The sequence below is a fragment of the Streptopelia decaocto genome, assembly GCF_964273445.1.
Source record: "Streptopelia decaocto genome assembly, chromosome: 2".
Taxonomy (NCBI): domain Eukaryota; kingdom Metazoa; phylum Chordata; class Aves; order Columbiformes; family Columbidae; genus Streptopelia; species Streptopelia decaocto.
Genome location: NC_138655.1, coordinates 151,890,716 through 151,906,897, shown reverse-complemented (window position 1 = coordinate 151,906,897; position 16,182 = coordinate 151,890,716). Strand labels below are relative to the sequence as shown.

Genomic DNA, 16,182 nt, shown 5'->3' with positions numbered 1-16,182 from the left:
GTAATTTGATCCAAGCTCCTTATGAAGCCTAGGACAAAACCTCCACTGATTTCAACCCTTTATATAAATATGCATGTACGTTAATATACGCGTTGCTGGAACACATGTTAGTACATTAATATGCATAGTACTAGAGAGTCTGTGTTTAAGTATATAAATAGAACTTGCATATAAACATATGCATTCATAGCTTTGAAGTTCCATTAGTAACAAAAGAGCATAGAGAAATTATTAGCATTTTTACATGATGATTTCTGTTTAAGTCAGATCCTGCACTGCTACTGATACTTACTTGCAAGGTATTCAACAGATGGGGAGTCCAGACTGATAACCTCTTGTGCTGTGTAAGTGTATTTTTAAACCTCTTTTTGTGTTAAATTCTGATGCTGTGCTGAAGGGATGAAATAAAGTGCTTTCCTGAGTGTGCAATTTTAACTTCCTTGTTTTCATTTTTAAACTCTAATTTGGCAATGATCCACTATTAATAGTGCCAGTTAGCATGACCCCAGTTCCTATAAATATTACCACTGAAGACATCAGGACCACCCATGTGAGGATGACCTATGGGATGAAGGTTCCGTAAGTGGTAGAACCTGGTGCTACTGAAATATTGCATGTAACAGCAGAGGATTGGGCTCCTATTCTCTTTGTCTTGAATCTGCCCTCAATCTTTCTCTCTTTTCTAGTGGAAACAAAAAAGGAAATAGTGCTTTTGTTCACAAATTCTTAGGAGTGTTGATGCATGCATATTTTCTGTAATATTACCTACTCAACAAAAATTAATCTATAACCTTAACGACATAATGGATGAAAGTGAACATTATACAAGTGAAAATAGAAAATATTTTTTCTAGTTCTTTTTACTGTTTTGGAAAATGAATGCAATAAAGTGATATTCCTTTAGAAATACTGCTGCTTACTATTTATGCAATTTCAAACTATATTACTTAGGTAGCATTTATTTGTGTGGTTCATTGCTTGCCCTAAGAGACCTTCGTTTGTTCAAAGTATGAACTTATTCTAGATTTAAAATGGTAAAAGCAAACTAATGTAAAAACACAATGAAATCACCTTAAAATCTGCTTACGTTCTCACTTTGGTTGCAAACCCCCATCATAAAAATAATCCCCCAAATTTCTCTGAGATTATTCCAGCAAATCCCATGCTCATCAAATTCTAAAACATACTCCACCTGCTAGTGAAACTATCACTGTAATTGTCTGGGCTTTTATCTAATGAATATGCATTAAAGCAGTCAAAACAAAATTCTAACTTAATCTACATTACCGAGGAAAGTTTCTGAAACAAGCTGTTGCAGGGAAATTCATGTAATACATTGTCAACATTCGGCAGAGACAAGCTGTCTGCTAGAAAGGGCTGATGGAAACCAGTCTCCTGCATTTGGTCAGGAACCCATACGGCTGGTACCCTTAAGCCACGCTTGTGGCCACAGATGTGCTCAGAGCATCACGTCTCATCGTGCTTTTAGTGTGCCTGCCCACCTGTACCTCATTTCTGTGCAAAGCTTGTGCTGGTGATCACTGAAAAGTCTCTTTTTGCCATGTGGGTTTTGGTGAGTCATCATCATCTCTTCTACAATACTCAAACTCAGTGATACCTGCTGGAGCACGTGGAAATGACAGATGGATATTCAGTGGATTGTCTGTACGAGGTCTACACACGACCACACCTGCTGACAGGTATGTGCACGACCCCAGTGTTTACAACAATATAGCATGGGGCAAACCAACAAAATTAAACATATTTGAAACCAAGATTAACCAAAATTAACAAACCACTTTTTTCATCCAACTGCCTGCATATGATGTACACATTGCTTTTGCTATAATGACCATTAGAGCAATAGTCTCAGCCCTGTACCTTTACTTTTGCTGTCTCTCATTTCTGTCTAAACAGCACAGAACTCAGCTTTACATGCCAGTGTCAGAGAAACATTTCTTCAGCTCAGGAAGTGGTAGGAAGGTCAGTTTAGATGTGGTAAGACAGAATGAGCCCTAAGAAACATGTGTTGGCAAGTAAGTACATTGCAAACTTTTTTATATAGAGAAAAATTTTAGGAAAAGAATAGTTAACTTCTTATCCAGTTTCTGATTCCACAAAAAAACAAAAAAAAAAGCAGCTGCATATTTGTATGCAGATCTTGTTACTTATTATTTACTGCTTTTCCGAGCAGCAATGGAACGACTGAACAAGTGATTTTGCTGAACCAAGGCCATGTGTTACCCCAAAGACCTTTGATGATATATTGGTCCTATCCAGCCATCAATCTCATATGTATTTTCATTTTTAAAATTTGTATGAACAACAGCTGCTTCAATAGCTGAGGCTACATGAGAGGATTAAGAAAACAACAAGTGGAGGAGAGAGATGGGTGTTTTAGTAACGGAAGAGATACATGCAAAAAGCGCAAATATACAATAAACACATGGATCTTCAGGGTTACATACACAGTGTTATTTAAAAAGTGGCTTTTTGGAGCCTTTGCTGTTATCTTTTTAATCATTAACAATAGATTGAGACAGCTTCTGTAGTGTTTAATTAATACTCCTGTTAAAACAGTACTCTACAAGATCCAAAACAGTGTGTAATTCATTGCGTCTTGCTTTCATTTCATTTTGGAGACTCTTGATGAGGGATTGGAGTTTTTTGACGCAAAATTAAAGTAGCAATACATAGGGAAGAGATTTTTAAAATGTTTTTAACTTTTAGAATTACTTTCCTAGACTCAGAAACCAGGGCTTATTTCATTATTATTTTTTTTAATCTTAGAGCTGCCTGCCACATTTAGTTAAAGAATTGTCTTATGGTTAAAGAGTACAGTCAATTTGCAATGGTTTTAGCTAAAGTGGTATAGTCTCTTGGCTCTTCCAAGAAGCATGTGTATATACAAAACTGATTACCGACATACAAGGCACAAATGTGAGCACTAGGATTTCTAACGGAAACAGAGGTTATGAAATCTAGATAATATTTGATCTTACTGAAATTAAGTGATTCATCTAAAAGGAGCAATCTCATTAAAAAAAAAATAAAATCTATAACAGTTTCAATTAATTCCATAAGCAATTCTCACAGCATCTGAAAGAAGGAATGCATGTGACAAAAATAGAGTTATTCTGCAGATTTGTCAGCAATGTGCTGCTAATATTGAAGAAAGATTTTTCTTTAAAATGTAAACTTGGATACACAGAAACCTTGCCCTCAGCATGTGTAACAAGCCATTTGGGGAGAAATCAAAAGCCCTCCAGGAACTGAAGAGCAAATGTGATTTAACACCAAGGAGGAATTTGATCCCATGCACTTGTTTACATATAAAACAGATAAATAAATAAAAGTCTTCTTCTTTCAAACAGCACCAGGTGGAACTGCTTTGTGGGCAGATGTCGCAGGCTGCCTTGCAGGCAGGGATTATACCTGCTCCTGCCTGCAAGCAGGACCTGCCATTTCACACGAGTATTTCGCAATGATAAACCCAAATGATGTGATGCACCCTCAGACATGATGCAGCTACAGAAAAGACAGGCACGATCTAGAAACAGGTTCACTTGAAACTAGACTGAGACACTCCTGAATTCCTGCCTCTCACTAATTAACTCTGCAACAGATTTATTAACTGCTCTGACTCGGTTCCCCTCCCTATAAACTGGGGGAAAGTGGCCTCTCTGTCTATGAGAGTTAATGACAACTTTTGATAAATACTTTGAGCATGTACCTAATATGATTACACTGATGCATTTTTATTAACTCTGGGCAATAAGAGTCCTTGCTGGCTAGGATGAGTTGGAATTCTCTGAAGAGAAGGATGATCTTAGTCACTGGCTGGGAAGAATAGTTCTATGTGCCTCACATCATAAAAGTATAAATTTAACAAGGAATTCACTGGTAGCCTTCAGGAAAACCTGACAAAACTTCTTTGTCTATGGCTTCTTACCCCATTTACACAGAATGTGTCATCTGCTTAAAAATGTGCCCTGGCTAACCAATCTATAAAGCTGTTAAACTACTTCTATTACAAAGCACAGTTCTAAACTGCAAAGGGCTATTTCATTTCTGACTAATCAAAGCCAGGGTTCATTTTTAAAAATTCCCACTTTTTTTTTTGACACCTAATAACCATCTTCTCGTAACTGGCACTGTTAGTCTCTTACAGCTTGTTTTAACCTTTGAGTTTACACCTTGTGCTATAACACGCAAGGACTCCAAAATTCTTCAGTTTTTTCAACAAAAGGAATGCAGAGCTAAAGTATCTTTTTAAAATAAGTATTATTGGCAGGGCACAAGTTAACCCAAAAAGACTAGCTTTTGACTTGTTCTGGCTGAACTGAAATGTTTCACGTTTATGCTTTAATACTGTATATTCTCTCTTCTTCCTGCACATGAAATCTAAAGGATTTGCACAGTGAAACTTTTTTTTTTTTTTAAATATCATCAAATAACTTGTGCTCATGCATTTCGGCTGGAGGCACAAAAAGTGCTCCTTGTGGGCACGGCACCAGGTAAAGCAAACTTCTGTCCTGTAGCTGGAAAAACTGGTCATTAGAAATGTGAATTGAAAACGAGTCAAGTGTCTAGGTTTTAGAAACAACACAATTTAAGGACAGACATCACATGTTTTAGCATACATAAATGATAAACACAGATCAATTGATAATATTTGCAGTAGTTCCAACTGGAGGAGATATGATATTAGAGAACATTCACTTTTTGTACTGTTTGTTTCAAACTGCTAAACCCACAAGCAGCAAGAGCTGAGCTCCAATTTAATTACTGCCTGCGCTGCTCAACAATGGAGGCAACGCAGACCACTGCGGCTCTGCCCCTCGCCTCCCAAATTCACCATTCATACTGACACCTCAACTGCAATTCATGATGGGCACGAGGGAGGGAAATTGCAACCTGGAAACCAGTCAATGAAAGTTAATTTCAGTCAAATCTTGTTCAAGGATCCAGAGGCATTTTGCCTGGCAGTTTGTGGCAGGGCTTCTGGCATGGCTGTAAAACAGAGTATGAGCTCAGGGCTGGCTTCTGCTCCCAGTTATGTCAGCTCTTCCATAAGATTCAGCTAGAGAAAGATCAGCACACAAAGAAACTTAAGACCAAACCCACTTTTTTGGTAAAGGTGCAAGGTTTCCTGGCATAAATATTACCGGCTCTTGTGTAAGCATCTATTTTCACTATTCTGAATTACTTAGCTACTCAGAAAACATATCTACAAAAGCAGAATCTAGAAATTCCCTGAAAAATCTGACTTATAAGAAGTTTATTTCATTTATTTATTTCTCACTCTAAAAAACCCTTATCTTTGTGCAGCTGTGCCTTTATAGTCTCTAAGACTATTAGTATTACATTGAGGAAGATCATACACAAATGCTATCAGAGTATTTATATATATATATACATATATATATATATTTTTAAATCACAAATCCATACAGCATGGATGGGTGGATGTGTATAAATACACAAATGATACAAATGTATTTTATTTTTACGTCTCTAAATAAAATCCTTCAATGCAATATAAAAACTTAAACCCTAATATAAATATTTTTTTTACTCTAGGCTTTAAGACCCTTTGACTAACATAACTTGGAGTTTATTATAGTAATTCATTTAAGATGGTTAGGCAGTTGGAGCAAAATGTGTGTATTTCGTACAAAAATGTATATATGTACGTATATATTTAGGCACAGACACCCATGTACATAGCAGCACAGTTCTGACACCCTGACTCATGCTGGGAAGTTTCAGTTGCAATTTTACTGTGAGTAGGGGCAGTAGCATCAGGCCTTATACAAAAGTAATAAATTATTAGAGTTAGCTTGATAGCCATCATTTTACATTTGTCAAATCCCTCTATTTAAAGGATAAATAGCCATTTCACAGTCTCTGATAAGTGCTAAGAAGTGGGCAATTGCATAAAATTAGTTTTGTGTAAATCTTTTTCTGTGGAGATGGAGATAAAAAATCTGTCAAATTCTACTTCTTTCTTCCCACACTTCCCAGCAGCTTTGACTCTTCACACTGATGTTTCATTAGCAGTTAGAGAAAGGTGATTCTGCTAATAATTTTGAGCACCGTTTCTCTTGAGAGGAACAAAGATAATGTAAAAATGGGGGGAAAAAAAATCACACTTTAGCATGAAGTATTTTGCCGAGATCTACTTATTGCTCATTCCTCAGTCCCGAGCTGCACATAAAACGCCACCAGTCTGTACTGTAGGTTTCAGAAACAGTACTCACAAGTGGTATAACTCCAAAATCAGATGGAGTAGTTGGTAGAAATCAACCCCTAACCCAGCAGGAACACTCTCACACAGACAGACTATGGTTTGCAGGGGTAATCCCCTACTACACAATATTCATCTGATGGCAACACACCAGAAGTCACACCAGTAACTGTGTTTTTTTCTGCTTAACAAATCATAAGTTTGTTATCCCACCTTTTTGTTTCTTTTTCCTAGGGAATAAGAAAAGGGGAGGTGAATTCATTTTTATTGCCATCCTCCTAACCTCACTATAGCATCAAAGTAAGAGATTGGGAATCAGTCTCCATTTCAGTCTATTTTTACATACACCATGCACGGCGTTGAGTGGGAACAGAGAGGAAGGCGACTTAAAACGCTGTCAGGAACATTCCGAAGAAATGCGCCTGCCTCCCTGGCAGCCCTGTTCCCGGTTTGGGGAGGCACATGGGCAAAGGGACGCGCGTTCCACCGCCACCAAGCCCAGCAGAAAGGCACCTCCTGAACTGCCGCGCTGCCGCTTCGGCTGGGAAAGGAGAGGATGGTGCAAAAAGCCTCACAGTGAGCCAATAAAACACCTTTCCTTATAATCCAAGCAAGTCAGGAGTCAGATAATTTCCTGAAAAAGAGGATTCATATCTCATATTAAAAAAAAAAAACAAACCACAAATCCTTCTTAATGTATCCTACCTAAAGCCAAAGCCTTCATTCACTGAAGTGAGCAGCAAACTTTTTAGCGTTAGTCTCAGCTGAGCTAATCAAATAGCTCAACTCCCTACACCGTGTAAGTTTTGGTTTTCCATACCTTGAATTAATGCATTCTCCAGGACAGCTACATACTGTCCCAACAGAAAAAGTCCCTCCACTCCTACTAAACATGCTGAAATTCTGTTTCCTTAAAAGCCTCTGTCTTTGTAAATAAAAAAAACCAACCAAACAAACACACGAATAAATCAGAGTAGCTTGATTATGTTATTTATAATATTTCCTTTTTAAAATTCATTTTACTGTATTCTTTCGTAAGTTTTTCTCTAAAGTGAACAATATAAATCTTACCAGTTTCCTTCTACTGAAATTTTAAAAATCTCCAGTCCCTTTTGCCATATGTCTCTGAATCCTCACTATTTCTAGTACACATTTGGGAGCTAGAGCAGCCAGAATGAAAGAGAATATACTAAGTGAAAATACATCTTTCATTCACTAATGACACCATAATATCTTCAATATTAGCCATCCTGCTCTTCACACACTCTGCCCTGCTCTGTGCTTCCCTTGTTATCACGCTTTGATTAGCAGAGATTCTCACTAAACCATCCACAGGAATGTCCAGTACTTATCCAGAGTGGGTATTGTTAGCTCAGGGCCCCAGAAATACATCTTCATATTTCAAACTCATCATAAGAAGAAATTCTAGACTGACTGAACAACAACGATAACACCATCCATTTAATGCTTTCTGTTAAAGCATTAAATTTGGTGATTTTATGACTCAGGGAGGACTGCCTATTAGTACGGGTTGACAAGCTGCTTTCACCAGTTAACAAAGCGGTCTTTTTAATATATTATATATCACAATATGCTGTTAAAAAGTCCTCTGGGTTGGCTGCTTCATTTCAAATTAATATAGTGAGGAACAAAGGTCAGCCAGAGCAGGAAGGTAAGCATTTCATTTCACTATTGGAACTTACATGATTTGCAGGCAAAACAAGCTGTTTTATGCAGAAAACATCAAGTTCATCATGGTACCTTGAGAATGATCTATCTATTGATGCATATCAGCATTTTTTGTCTGGATAACTAATAGTTTACACAGAAAAAAGTGGTAAACTGCCTGAAAGGTTGTAGAGATATTTAGCTGTAAACAGGGATCAATTCAGGTTCATTACTACTCACAAAACCTATCCAATATTGGATAGCAGTAATTCAAAACTAGTACAGTTAACAGAGATCAGGCTGATATTCTAATGTTCACTTTTTTTAATACAACTTGCATTAAAGGAACCTAAGAAAACAGTTTGCACAGACCTTTAGTAGCTTTGATATTTCACAAGGCAATTTCATCTGACCTTTAATTTTTAGTGCAGCGTTTCCCATTTGTAGGGTATCACTTCAGAAAGGGCTGCCATTAAGTATTTTATAAACTCCATTAATATCACTTCAACTGGAATTTGTAAGCAAAGATCTCACCTTATAGGAGAATTTCCCTACCCAAATCACCAAGGAGGAGTTACAGAATTTTAAGCAATATGAACCAATTTCCAGCAGTATGATACTTTGCCACTAGCTTTAGATGTCTCTGCATCACCACTGAAGAAAGCAAAGCATCTGACTTAATTTCTGTGTTCAAAAAGGTAAAAATGGCTATATATGCCATTGTACCTATCCGTTATGGTCAATATTTATATTAGTGCTTTTTCTACTTACATAATTAATAATCTGAGATAAAGTTTAAATATTTTGTTCTCTCTCAAAGTAAAATATGCCATTTTATTGTCCTCACATTTACGTGTGGTTGCTAGGAAGATACAACTCTGCTACAACCTAATCATCTGCTATTTAGATATGGACTCATGAATCCCATATTTTTTATTCTAAATTTAAGTTCAGTCATCGTAGCTAATGTCCTTGATGCTATCTCAAATTGCTGTCATTACACGGATCACTAGAAATTGGAGGTAATAGTAAAAAAGAAAATAAAAAAGAAAGGTACCAAATTAGATGATGGATAAAGGTTTAATCAATTTAATTTTATCACCAAATCCAGTCCGTTCGTCTTGAGCTGTCAGGGGACGAGATAAGCGGAACACGTCTTGAAGCACAGCACAATCCCGTTGTGGGGAAGGAGTTGTGTCCCTGAACCTCGCTGAGATGAAACACGCTCATTTATTACTTTGGCATTGCAGGATGATGAAGAACCAAGCTGGTTTCCTCCCTCCGTCCTCAGCACAATCTTTCTATTTCATTAATTTTTCATTGAATTTCATTTCACAATCATTTTGCCTCTCTCACCCGCTTGCAGCCCTTATTTAGTTTATTCTTGTCAACTTTTATTTAGTGTCCCATTGTATCAGCAATGAACTCGGCCATGGCTTTCTATCATATCAGGGATACCTGATTCCCTCCTGTTTTCAGTAATTAACTTTAATCGCTGGGCGTATAAAACAGAATTACAAATAAGGTGGATTATTTGTTGTCTTACACTGGAAAATAACTCCAAAGGGGCATGTCTCCAATCACCCATTTCATACTTACTTTCTCTATGTTGATTTCTAAGTTGCTGGAGGCTGCTGAAGTGTGGGCTTTTTAGTACTATCAGTAAACAGCAACCGTGCTTTTGTGTGGTCACTTTTAATCATTTAGCTGAGACAACAAACCTTCTTTTGAAAATCTACACCGCAGGCTATGGAAGCTGTACAAACCGTGCTGAGGCGGCTGTGCTGAATTCTGCCAATACTCAGCCATATTCCAGAGCCCTGGAGAAAACACAAGAACCCACAAATCCAGCAACTTCCTACAAAGCCTGAAAAATTTAAAATGGATTTCTCTAAAACAGCACGCAAAGGTTTCTAACCTCTGGTCATTTTATACACACAGATTATAAAAACCCAAACAAACACAGAGAGAAACACAAAATACCTATTACTGCTTTTACATGAAATTAGGATGAAGATATTCTGGCAAGCATCTGTATTTATTTTTCATTAGGTCTTTGAGAAATTAAGATATTTACATCCCACTGGGAATTAACACATTTATTTTCTAAATGATAATGAAAATATTACTACCTATACTAATTTAACAAATGGCTATGAATATACACATTTTATCTTTTCAACACCCTTTCTGCATGTAGTGTAAAACTGAATGAAATCACTATGCAAATATATGCTTGCAGTGTGATATTCATTGTGTGGACATTTAATGTTAAGTCTTCAAGGTAGGATCTGTATACTGAAAGGGTTGCTAGACTTCATAACCATAAAAATAAGATGCATGCAAACTAATTACTGGGCAATGTCATTGTACACTGGAATTACGCTCAGTGTCCGACGCTTTTCAGTGTTCAATTGGCATATATGGAAATTCTCTCAGACTCTTGCAGCACATGTTTTTTTACTGTTTTTTAGCCTAAATACACAGGGAAATTTACCTATTCAGAGAACGTTGTTTGCTTTCCTTGCTTGAACTGGCTTTCTGCCCCCAGGAAACTCCTAAAACAGAGCATCCAGGTATAAAAGAAATGGAGCAAAGTGCTATAACCAGACACACTGATTTATAATTCACACTAACCAGGACAAAAATATGACTGAAAACATGAAAAGTAAATCAGAAGGGGAAAAGCAATGCTATTAAATAGAGAATAATATTTGCTTCCACTGCTACACATTCCTAGATATTCTATCAGGTAATGTCTCAACCCGGTTTTAAGCACACTTCATATGTAATGTGTAATAAAATATATGAGGCTGTATAAATTATTTGTGGAGTTCATCTCCTTAAGAAGTGGGCATGTGACAGATAATTTCATTTAGTTACTCTGATTAATACTCAATTTAAATTTAAGACAAGTTAATTTCTTTGTCTACATGCATCCATAGGTATCTCTGTGTGTGTATGTGTAAACATATGTGCATAGCTATACACTTGAAAGCATCTACTAAAAGTATTCTTGCTACATAGAATATATATGTACCGTAGAACAGTTAAAGCTATGTGTCTCTGGTGTAACTCTTTCAAAAGATTTTTCACAATCTATTAAATAGATCAAACCTACAAAACAGTTGAGCCCATATTAATTCTCATGAGCCTAACACATTTTCATGACTAGTCTCCAGGACAGCCAGTTTGTTAAACAACACCTTTGTATTAGATACAATCAAAAAATCAACAGGAATAAACTAACCTAGCAGTAAAATCCAACAGGTCCTATACTGGGTGTGCCTTAAGTTACAGGCATATTTTGCTAGCATAATTTTACAGGAATGTGTATTTTTATGAATATATACTGTGATTATATAGAAAAGAAAATAAAAATCATATAAACACAAGCATTGCTCCCTATAATTAGTGTACTAACCAACTACATCATTTGGAAAGTGGTTAGAATAGCACATTTGGAGAAATAAGAGAATAAACTGTTCAAGTGCACATTCTTATTGATAGTGGTCAGTCAAGCGCTTTCTAGAATGCCACCAACCTCCAGCTATGTATTCTGCAAATAGCTGCCATCTACCAAGTTATTGTTTAACACATTTTGGGGTGTTTTTTAAAACATTCAACTTCCATCTTATTTTGGCAAAACACAGAGCAACAAAGGAAGCAACAGAAAAGTCTTATTGAAAGACTGTTACTTTTGTCTGCTGCTTAAAAACAAAATTAACACTTATAACTTACCTTTATAATGAAGCACCTTTACTTGACTGCATAGATTAATGGATTACTCTTTTCTCTTGGCCAAGCACAGGGCACCTAAGGCTAGGCTAAGTTTGTAATTCCCTAGAAAAATAGTTTGGCTTGAACAAATACAGCACAAAGAAGTCTCCAGAGCACAACTTAACTACAAGCAGATTTAAAGAGAGGGAGTATGAGAGTGCTCCCTTTAGTTAGTATTTTAAAATAACAGAACATGAAACACAGCCTTTGTCACCAGGTGTTACAGCATGCTGTAGCTCCAGAGTAACAAGTCAAGGTTACAAACCTACTCAAAGTACCGATGTATCTGCATGTCTGCTGGTTTTACTCACGGGCAGGTCACTATTTGTTACTGTGATTCTGAATACAGCGAGTTCAGACATTAAAGTTAAAATAGTGACAATCAAATGATACAGTCTAGCATTTAGCATTTGACCAGTTTTCAGTAGTTTTTATACAAAACCTGCTTTGACACCTTTCTAAAAAGTTGTCAAGTACCGTGCTCATTGGCTTTAACACAATCAATAATTAAAAGGCATTTAGCTAGGGGCGCCTCCAAATTAGGATTTCTAGAATCGGAAGAAGAGGTACGGTACCCAAGGTATTGTCTTGAGTTGTCAAGCTAGCTGACTAAAACTTGCGTTAGTCTCACATAATTATGACAATTACAGGTTAGGTGATGTTTACTGCTCAGAGAAACACTTGGAGTTCACATCGCTGCAATCAAATGAGTTGCAGCTGGGCATCTCTGGCACTCTGCTTCTCGTATCAGTTAATTTTACTTTAAAGTGTTCACTGTCTGTTAACTTCGGCTTTTTCAGGCACAACATCAAAAATCAGGCAGTAGTGTGCCACCTCCTCTACAGGAGAAAACGGGACAGCCTTGCGAAGAGCTTTTATCTAGGGCAGATTCCCCGTTTGCAATGACATCCTGTGGCTTTACTTTTCCTGCTTCTGCCAATTAGCGCTTTCCTAGCGGAGGTTTGCTTAGGGAAGGGGAACAGCACCAAAACAGAAGAACTTGGTAGACCTTTATATATATATTTGATATATTTAATATATTAAAAAAAAAAAAATATATATATATATATATAGGTAAAGTAGGTAGTTTGGGGGGCGCGCCCCGCCGGCCGGGAGCTGCGTGCTGCCGGGGACACGTCCTGGCGCTGGCACCGGCGGGCAGCGGGACACGGCGGGACACGGCAGGACGGGCTGGGGCCGGGCTGGCGGCGCTGGAGGCGGGAAGGGGCAGTGCCAGGGCCGGCGGAACCCCCGGGAAAGCTCCGCCGCACCGCGCTGCCTCGGACGGGGCCCGCCGAGCTCCCGCCTGCCGGCACCTCCGCGGGGCTCAACCTCAGCCCAAAACAAAGAGAGGAGAGGCAACACTGCCCGTCCGACGGGAGAGCGGCGGCCTCTCTCGCCGCCGGCCGGACCCCGCTGGTGGCGGATCGGTGCGGTGGGGAAGGCACCGCCCGCTGCCCCGGCCGTCGGGGCAGCGACAGGGCCGGTGGCGCCGTGCGCCATACACAGACAATAAACACAGGAGCAGCCGATGCCCGGGCGTGTGTGCGGGAGACAGGCAGAGAGAGAGAGGGAAAAAAAAAAAAAAAAGGAAAAAGGAAAAAAAAAATGTCGTTTACCTTTCCTCTTTGATCTCCTCCTTCTCCTCCTCTTGGACTTGCATTTCAGCTGCCCGCTCGGCCCTCCCGACGCCCTGCTGCTGCCCAGGACGGATGTCATGCCTGTACTTCAACGGAACAGCACCGCGCCGAGATGTTTTCCTCCCGTGGAGTTTCTCCTCTTTCTGGAGGCGGCTTTTATAGCGCGGCGGGGCGGGCTGGCTGCCTGCTCGGCGCTGCCCAGCGGCGCGGCGAGGGGTCGCGCCTCCGCCCCGACGTGCCGGGCCCGGCCGGGGCGATGCCCGGGGGCGGCGGCAGCGGCTCTACCGGCCCCGCGGCCACTTTTTGCACCTCCGCGAGTTGCTGGGCACCGGCCGCTTTGAAGCCAATGGTGCGGGGCGGGGGGAGGCGGTGGAGGGAGCGGGGGGGACGGATTTGATGCTGCAAAGTCTCCCGTAGCCCAATGGCTCCCGCCGCCCTGCTCTGACATCAGCTCCGCCAGCCCTCGCCCCCAAACTCCGCTCCCTCTGGGCTGCCGGCTGTGCCCGACTCCCGGGAGAAAGCCAAGGAGGATAGCCCCGGAGGGAATAAAAACATCCTGCTGCCTTGTCTGGGAGAAGCCGGAGGGGCAGCTTGCAAGAAGGGAGGCTGCAGGCAGGATTTCAAGCCTTTTATTTTTTTGCTTCAGAACATGTGGACACTGAACACTGCTTCCAGAAACAGAGAAATGTCACTTCTGTCCTCCCTAACTGAACACTTATTAAGTAGTTCACTAATTGCATTGCTTGTTATTCCCAGGGAAACAATATGAGTTATTGTTGAATGATCCTGTATTCACAAACCTCATGCAAGAGGCGAAGTGCAGCAATTCCCCTTGAATCTCCAGTTATTTTTAAGGTACGTGCTCTGCTAAATTCACGATCAAGGGCAAAAGCTCTGTGAAAAGAGAAGTGTGTTGTCGCTCAGACTCATACATTAACACTCTGCAGTGCCTCATTTAGGCAACTGCAATTAAAGTGTCGGGAGCAGAGGGGCTTTTACAGAGAGGAAAGATGACAACAGCATTCCTCTGAAAAGCTTGGCTACAAAGCATTACGTGTTCATTACAAAAAGCCAAGGTGTGCAACAGATAAGATACTGCTTAAAGTTACAAGGGACCTACTGCTTCTGTGCTCTGTCCTCCTTAGTTATTATCTAACTCAAAAATACATATCTGGAAACCTAGTCAGTGAATGGAAAACGGAATAATATCAAGAAAAAAATATGCTAAATAATTAATGTCATCATTAGTGCCTACTGCATTTGTAGTCAGCTGAAGGAGCACAGTAAAACACTGTTTATCAGAACTCCTTTAATCTAAAACTTCCTCTTGTTGGAATGTAGGTTACCCAGCTCCTGCTGCTAAGCATTTCCACTGCAACTCTCCCAGCTATAAGAAACCCTCTGCGTTTGGCTGGCTTAGGCCTCTGTCATTTTTGGATGAGACAGAACTACACATTGCACAGATTTTCAAATTAAAGAAACAAAAATATTTCCATAAAAGTCTCTGAAAGTACTTATTAAACCAGGATTATGTTGACACAGGTGTGCCAAGATGATGTCACCTCTTCGGCCCCATCCTCCATGGAGCAGGTCGCATCTGGTAAGAAGGCCCTGTGTACCCTCAATTTTAGCTATGTGGCACAGCACAAAGCACAGGAGGAAGCTGCACCCCCCCCCCCACATTTTACCAGCTTAGGTCAGGGAGCCTGTGGATTTAGACCTGCTTGGCTTGGGTGTCAGATATAATTTGGGAAGCCCTGCATGAAAGTAAGTTTTTATATGCAAAGCTTTTACAGGATAATGACTGGGTTTTTTACAACAAACACATCACTCAAAGAACCAAACCTTTGAACTGCTACCTAGCTTAAGTGAACCTCTCTTTAAAAAGCTTCTGTCTATCTCAGCAAGAGAAACATGTCTAGGAGAAAACAGAGAGGCAACCACTATTTTTGGGTTTTAGCTTGAGCCTTCAGCCTTTAACCTTTCTCCCCTTTTCGCTCTGATTTCTGTTATCCTGAGTACAGCTGACCTTCATCTACTCATGTGGAAAAAACTTGAAGTTGCCAACGAAGTAGTAATGCTACTGCAAAATACACCACACATTGAACCACACATCAAATTTCTGCCCAGTCTGGAATTTAAGTCACTCCATTTAGAAGCCAGATTTAGAAGTGTTTTCTATGCTTCAGTACAAATCTGTGCTCTATTCATTAGGGATCTAAAAGAGAAACAAGATTCAATTAGAAAGAAAATGAGCATCCCAGGACATTCATTCATTTTTAGGAGTGGCTTCAAACTCAACACATTCTTTAAAGTTCTGAAGACTTTATTTCTGATAACGTTTTGTTATACTCTCAAAATGACTGGAATCTGAGGTGTTAAGAAGATAGACTGACATTGCCAGTCTCTAGAGAAGTCATGCTACCAAGCCAACCTGGAAAGCCACCAATTCTCAGAAATTATCATTCGGTGCTAACAATTTCATGAACTGCTTTTCTGTTCTAGGCGCAGTTATGAGAATGTATCAGCAAGGCAACGTCAGCAACAGCTGAGTTATAGTGGTGGTGTAGCTCCCTCCGAGGCTAGTTTCAGTATCAGTGAGGACATGAAGACAGCTGGTGGAAGAACCCTTGGCCACAAGGAATGGTGGAGGGCAGTCATTTTTTATACTTTCCAGCTACAAAGTCAATAGGATTCTTTAAATGTGCTGTACTTATTCCTCTTGTTCTCCACAGTGGAAGAAGTCAGCTTCTCCACCCAGTGGCATCCTCTGTTTCAACACCATTTTTTTACTTAAATACAAGGTTACCACTCCCACACAACTAGGTCTATCACTCCTCCCAA

At 39.7% G+C, this 16,182-nt stretch overlaps 1 protein-coding gene across 1 annotated transcript in view; it reads right to left on the bottom strand.

The window, feature by feature from the left end:
* Positions 1 to 13,618, bottom strand: part of ADARB2 (adenosine deaminase RNA specific B2 (inactive)) — a gene marked incomplete at its 3' end in the record, with an annotated part of 313,548 nt that extends 299,930 nt beyond the window's left edge. The window contains exon 1 of the mRNA XM_082045835.1: positions 13,318 to 13,618. Coding sequence (XP_081901961.1) covers positions 13,318 to 13,417 — 100 coding nt within the window. The 5' untranslated portion in view covers positions 13,418 to 13,618. The remainder of the gene's footprint in view (positions 1 to 13,317) is intronic.
* Between the last annotated feature and the right edge of the window lie 2,564 nt (positions 13,619 to 16,182).